The following is a 7,508-nucleotide window of genomic DNA, read 5'->3' as shown; positions in this document are numbered from 1 at the left end:
TAACCTATAAGCAAACAGTCTTAAAAAATTACAGAAGAAACGTTATATATATTTTTACGAAGAAATGAAAATGTTTTAACAAGTCGTGGTTTTCATAAATAAATAAACATTTCATAAAGTAGACAAAAAAGTTTTATTGTTAGAAGCAAAACGGAAATAAATCAGCCATAGAGTCTCCCCAAAACTTTATCGCATAATGCCAGGAAATGCCTTGTGTGGCATTGGCGTACAATAAGTTACGGAATATTAACACTCAGGGTGTATTAAATATTTTTAATGATTCGATAGCATTATCGTTGGTAAGTGTTTTGGGATTAATCTCTGGCATACGATTGAAAGTATTCGAAAAGCGAATTTGGGCTTTAGACGCACACTTTCTAATTGACTTAAATAAAAGCTCCACACAAAACAGCACTTGTAGTCACAAAATTACATACCAAATTTGATACATTTAAGTCACTACATTTTTGAGTTATCGCGTTTACATATTTCTGAAAGTATAAACAGACATGCGGTGAACCCCTTGTTGGTTTTGGCTCAAAATTTGATAGATGTTTATACAATAGATATTAAATCTCTGTACTAAATTTTAACAATGTAGCTCTCTTCTTGCTTTTATAGTTATCATGCTAACTTATATTCGAACAGACGGATACACAAAAATATTTCCTCTGAACGGATGTTGTTGAAAATTTGATCGAAATCTACAAGTTTGGTGTAAAGATTGTATGCCAAATTTCATCTATCTAGCTCAAAGTGTTTTTGTATCTTTGTCACGGACAAACATTTGCCGAAAATTTGTTTTCGAATTTAAAAAGGTACGAAACGTGGAGATTCATTAAAATTTCCAGTTCGAATTTTTTGACGATTGCAATATTTTCTCTACATTTTGTATATGAGAAAGTAAAAATGATACTTGAAGCATTTTCTAAAAAAAGTCTTTCTTAGAGCCAGCGCGAGACAATATATCGCATTGCTTCAAAATTTAACAAAAATTATCAATTTAAGAATTTTATTCAATGAACATGCTTTAAAATTTTTAAGTTTAAATAAAAGCAAAGAAAGCATCCCTCCCCCCACTTTCACTACAATTTTACCAACTGCAGAATAATGTGATTCAACGATTCGAATATCATTTTGAATTACATTACATTGATCTAGGCGTCCCGGATTTGAGTTCTGCTTCGGGCATGGGTGTTCTTTACCCTGTGTTCTATCTGTGAGGTGTGTAAAAATGTCCCACTTGTAAAAAGAAGTTGTTCAAGCGAGTGTGTGAGTGTCATCGTCATATGAGCCAGAAGTCAGACTTCTGCCCTCGGGTTTTCAGGAGTCTTTATCCTCAGAAGTTACTGCACCCCCTTTCTGTGGTAACGCGGACACGACATTATGAAAAATCTTTGTTATAAACTGTGTCCAAAGCTAATTTCTGAGAAATTATTTTAAGTAAATTACATTCAACCAACAAAATTTTTATTATTCTTATTTATTTATTTTTAACCTTTAAGGCGGTGTTAAAATAATTTTTATGTAATAATATGCTTTGATGTTATGATGAGAACACATTAAAATTCTATTTTTAAATTAAACTTCAAATTAAAAATTTGAGAAATTCGTTCTTAATGTGCCTCTAATGCCCAAAAAATAACTTCCGAAATTTCATGCTCCTAACTTCAATGGTTTTATGTTGGGCGTTGCTCAAGACAAGACTTTATATATAAAGGGAGATTTCATTGGGGAAAAAATTTCTAAAAGTTATAAAAACATTATAAAATGATAGAATATAAATCAAAAATTGCAATTTTTTTTTATTTCTTAAAAAATATTTAAGTGCCATTATACAGCAGTTTATTTTTTTTTCTTAGTCAAAACAAATTTGGCAAGATTAATCCAACAAATAAAAATGTTCAAATAGATGGGGTCATACAAAAAATATCACGATCATTGAAAATTTAAAGCTTCAAGTTAAAATGACATCATACTAGATTTTACGCGATTGACTAACATAATTACATATCGCAATTAATTGCAATTCAATATAGTACAGTTGAATGCCTGTAGTAAGTCATTCAAGCGATCGCTCCAAAACGGCATATTAATGAGAATGATGATCGAATATGTTATAGTTTTTAAAGCAATTTTTCCCAAGTTCGATATATTATTTTGGCGAATCAAATTCTTTCTGCTATTCTCATATTTTCCATTGATCGGATTATATCGAATATTCTTCTTTTAGAACACATAAAACTTTAAATATATATTTACCAGGCATAATTTAAATAAATTCTTCAACATCTAAAACATTAAAAATTGAAATTAGAATGTTTTTCGATTCGCAATAAGTAGGCAAAGTACGCATTTCGTACTGCCACTTCCAGATAACTATTCCAGTATTTTAACAAAAGGCAATGCACATTGTTGAAGAGAAAGGCTGAAAAAAATTCGGAAAGTAAAAAGAAAGAGGAGGGGAAAAAAAAATCCTTAAGCGTTACCTCAATATGTGCTGGAACCCCTGGAATACTTTGAATTGTTAGAATACTTCTTCCCTTTTGTTGGTTTTCTTTTTTGATATATCTGGTAAACAAAGCCTTCAAGACCATGATTTCGAATTATCATATTCTACTGGTGGGAAAACAAAACAACACGAAAAGCTTTCTTCTTCTTTACGAGAAAATTAAGCACTTTTTAAGGAACTTTTCTGAAAACTAAGCACTTTTAAGATTCTTAAAAATGGTTTTCAAATTTAAGTACTTTTTAAGCATTTTTCATGACGATAAGCACCCTAGAATAAACACACCTAATGAATCTATTTTTACAAAAATCAACTGAAGATTGGGATTTTCCTAAGAACATGCAATATATGCTGAAGTACAATATGAGCGAGGAAGATAACTAAACAGAAAATAATATATCAAAATATTTAATTTACTCATTCACATCCACAACTAAATTTAAGAGAGCATATAGAGGATAATAATCATGCTAAAAAAATACAGCTGTCAGATACAAGACATCAAATTTATATATATTTATGGAATGGCAGCAAAATTTTGAAATTGTAAACTTACTAAGATGCAGTTTTAAATACAAAAACCTGATGATGAATGAATTATTTCAATTATAAGAAGATAAATTACAACAATATTTGTATACAAAATACATCAATCTCTCTTTACTTCGGGAAAACTCATCTAAGTTTTTCACACATATTTTGTGCATAATCAATTAGATGTTGTACACACTAAGCTATGCTAAAGCAGAAAAACATAATGCTGAAAGTTTGTCAGTTTTTTTTTTTTTTTTTTAAACTTTGAAAACAGATGGCTTTACAAATTTATTTCACTAAAAAAGTATGATCTTTATTGAGTCTTCTCTTCGCTTTTTTTTTCTGTTGATGCTTTGGAAAATTTAAATGTTTCCTTTACTGTAGAAATAGCTTTATAAGTTAAATCTACATAGGCATGATACTACAAAGAAAAAAAATAGCCTTGCAATATCCACAAGATCTCTTATGCAGCTTAAATACTTGGAACCCTTTTTTTTTTTCTTCGAATTTTTCATTTCTTTACAAATATTTTCATAAATCATATTTTTGATCCAGATTTCAAACTCCATTTGATAATTGGCAAAGCTTCAAATTAACTCCTGACATTTCAAATTAACATAGAAAAGTAATGTGATGATGTACAGGAAAAAGATAAAATTGCATCTACTTCTTTAGAAAAAAAGGCATACTTCAAAATTTTAAGATGCTATTTTCATCATTATTAAATTTAACTGGTCAGCATAAAAACGGATGGAATAATTTTTGTGATACACTTGTTACATTTTTTCTTGTTAAGCACTTTTATAATTACTCATTACAGATTTCAATATACCATCCAGCTTGCCAGCAAATTATCTTTAATAAAGTCCAGGATTATCAGATTCTAAATCTTTGCCATGGTGATATAAAGACAACTGAAATTTTCTACAAAATTTAATGCAGTTTATAACATTTCGAAGAATCCCTGGGGGTTTTTTTTCCCCTTCTTTTTTTCGGGGTAGGGGGAGGTGCTTCATCATGGTTAATCATACCCAACTAGTTTCTCTCCACACTTTTCTAAGCATCCCCATATTCTTGAATACTTCTCAGAATTTTCTAGCTTTTTTTAAAAAATTTTTTAGGATGATGACAAAAATTATTTGCAATACCAACAATCCATGCATTTCCACCATAAACAGAATATGTGAAACAAAATAAGGCATATTTTTTCCCCTTCTATATTAGATACATGATCAATCCTTTACATTAAAAGCTACATATTGAATCATGTATAGAGTATATTTTAATGGCTTAAAAAAAAAAAAAAACACAAACTAGGCTTTTTTTTGTCTGATGACAACTGAACAATGTTCGAATCTGGCATAGAGTAATAATTGAGGTTTTCTCTTTCATTTTTTTATACATTATAATGCTTTTGAAGGTCGTTCAATTTGACCTCAATATGTCTCTTGTTTGATGAGACGCTTTCTTTCTTTCTCACTAGATGATCAGTGAAAATGGAAAAAAGTACTCTTCAAGTGAAGAAATAAACAATCAAAATTAAAAAGGAAAAAGTACATTTCAAAAATAAATTCAAAGACTGGTGCAGTTCTGCAGCCGTAATGAATGATCCACCACTGTTTATAACTCAATTATTTTTTTTTAAATCGACTCAAATACTAGGCTTCAGATAATTAGTTCTTCTGTACTTAACCCTACACTGCATCATGTTGCCATTTGGCTACACTGGCGATTTGTCATCTTCATGACCAGAAAAATGTAGCCATGAGGCAACACTGTGCATTAAAAGTAAGTTTGGACTTCTTTGATTCAGTTATCACCATTTATTCTCAATAGATGGCGGTAGGTGTCCGTGGATAACAGTAAATGGAGACATAGCAGTAGACTTTTGCAATCACATAAATGGCCATATTTTGAAATTTTTATTTACTATTAAATGTTTTCCTAGGTCCATTAAAAAAATCATATGCATAAAATGAACTATTAAAATTCGTTTATTAGGCTTTTTATGATAAAGCGAATATTTAAAAAAAATTTAAGCCACAATATGTATCTGTAGCCATTTGGCAACATCATGCAGGAAGGATGCGATGAACAATTCAACTCAACACTGTAGTTCAGAAAGCATGTGCTTTGTTTATACTACTTATGTTACATTTTGTCTTTCTTTTTTGTCTTTGCAGTTTTAATTATGAGTTTTGTGATATAATTAGAAGCAATTTATTTTTTCTTTGAAATTCTATAAGCTAGAATAATGGAAGAGCATAGGTCTGTTTACTTTGTTGATACAGATGGTAAAAAGAAATTATTGACAGATGAAATATGGAATGCTCTTTCGAGTGGAAGCGATGATGATTTTGATGATAGCGATGAAGATCCTACATTTAATCCTAATGTTCTCTTCAATAGAAATTCAGAAGATATTTCTGACAATAACAATGATTCTGAATCATCTGAAAATGAAGTGAATATTCAAAACGAAAGTTCGACTTCAGGTAACAAGACATTAGAGGAAAAAAGTAAGAAAGTTAAAAAGGAAAAAATTAAACTTGTATGGAAGAAAAAGTCTTTGCAAGTAAATCCTGAAATCATAACTTTCAGTGGAGATACACAGTTACCTCAAAATATTTTGAATTTGGAAACACCTTATGAGTTTTTTTCATATTTTTTTCATCCGGATCTCATAACTTTTATTTCTGAACAAACTATTCTATATAGTGTACAACAGACACCTGAGAAACCTCTGAATGTAACATCATCTGATATAAGAAAATATTTGGGAATTTGTATATTGAGTTCTGTATCAAGTGTTAAAGATTTTAGATTGTACTGGAATCCTGCTGTTGGAATATCTCTCATTCAAAATTCTATGCCCGTTAACGAATTTGAAAAAATAAGAAGATATCTTCATTTCAATGACAATAATGCATTTTCAACTGATTTGCAAGGAGGCCAGGATAAGTTTTTCAAACTGAGACCTTTGATTGATGAACTTCAAAAATCTTTCCTTTCCATTCCTATGGAAGAATGTTTATGTGTCGATGAACAAATGTGTGCTACTAAAGCTAGACACCATTTAAAACAGTATATGCCTGACAAGCCCCATAAATACGGTTACAAACTCTTCATTTTGAGTGGAGTATCCGGATTTGCATACAATTTCGAGATTTATGGTGGCAAAGAACTTGATGTTGCTAATATACTTCAAGAGCCTGATTTAGGAGCTAGTAGTAATGTAGTTATTAGATTAACTCGTCCTGTTCAAGAAAATGTTAATCACAAACTTTACTTTGACAATTATTACACTTCTATTCCTCTGCAAGTATATTTGAAGAAAAAGGGAATTTTATCTCTTGGAACTATTAGAAGAAATAGAATTCCAGACTGCAAACTTCCAACTGAAAGGGAGCTGAAGTTACAAGTTCGTGGATCCATCACTGAATTTGTGGCTGAATATGATGGCTGTGAACTGTCAAATGTATCATGGAAAGACAATAAAACTGTCACAATGCTCTCTACATTTGCTGGTACAAACCCGGTAAGTGAAGTACAGCGCTTTGACAGGAAACAAAAATGTCATGTAAAAGTAAATTGCCCTTACGTTATAAAAACTTACAACAAGCACATGGGAGGTGTGGACTTACTTGACAGTTTGATTGGAAGGTATAAAATAATAATGCGAAGCAAAAAGTGGTATTTTCGGTTGTTTTATCATTTATTAGACCTGACGATTATCAATGCTTGGTTGCTGTATAAGAGAGTGCACAAACAAAAGCGTAACAGTGAAAAGCCTATGAAACTTGTTACTTTTAGATTGCAGTTAGCAGAAACTTTGTGCTTACATGGACAAGTAAAATCACTAAAAAGAGGGAGACCATCAAGTGCAGAGGAAACAGTTGGAAAACAATCAAAAAAAGCTTGTCGAAAAGAGCCTCCAAAAGATATTAGATTTGACAGAATTGATCACTGGCCAGAGCATTCTACAAATAAACAACGATGTAAAATGTTGAATTGTAAAGGATTTACAAGAGTACAGTGCATGAAATGCTCAATTCCTCTATGTTTTTATAAAGAGAAGAACTGTTTTAGAGACTATCATTTACAGTAATTTTTCTCTCTGGAATGCATGGTGTAGCCATTTGGCACAGTTTGTTTTTTTATTTTTTATGCTTAACTGCATGATGTTGCCACTTGGCAACAAACTAACATTTAATTAAAAAATAATGAAAATTTAGACTTAATTTTTTTTAAATATTTTTTCATGTTTTATCATTACACTCTATTACATATATATTTTTTTCAAGGAAAAATAAAAAATCATGCAGTGTAGGGTTAAGAAAGATAATATGATTAATTAATTTAAACAGCATATCCTGTTTATTGATTGGGATTCTAAATACAGAACATAAAATATTTACAATATCTTTGCTAAAAAAATGCATATTTTTAATTATGGAGTAAGTAA

General features: G+C 30.4%; 1 protein-coding gene across 1 annotated transcript; it reads left to right on the top strand.

Moving 5' to 3' along the window:
- The first annotated feature begins 4,753 nt into the window (after positions 1-4,753).
- Positions 4,754-7,345, top strand: LOC129959509 (piggyBac transposable element-derived protein 2-like). Its single transcript, XM_056072375.1, has one exon. It carries the CDS (start codon positions 5,298-5,300, stop codon positions 7,149-7,151), a length of 1,854 nt encoding a protein of 617 aa, XP_055928350.1. The 5' UTR covers positions 4,754-5,297; the 3' UTR covers positions 7,152-7,345.
- Positions 7,346-7,508: the final 163 nt, after the last annotated feature.

The sequence above is a fragment of the Argiope bruennichi genome, chromosome X1 (assembly GCF_947563725.1).
Source record: "Argiope bruennichi chromosome X1, qqArgBrue1.1, whole genome shotgun sequence".
Taxonomy (NCBI): domain Eukaryota; kingdom Metazoa; phylum Arthropoda; class Arachnida; order Araneae; family Araneidae; genus Argiope; species Argiope bruennichi.
The sequence above is the reverse complement of the archived record's forward strand: the minus strand, read 5'-3'. Positions and strand labels throughout refer to the sequence as shown.

Excerpts from the sequence above, each read along its gene's own strand:
- LOC129959509 (XM_056072375.1), top strand. The coding sequence starts at position 5,298 with ATGGAAGAGCATAGGTCTGTTTACTTTGTTGATACAGATGGTAAAAAG.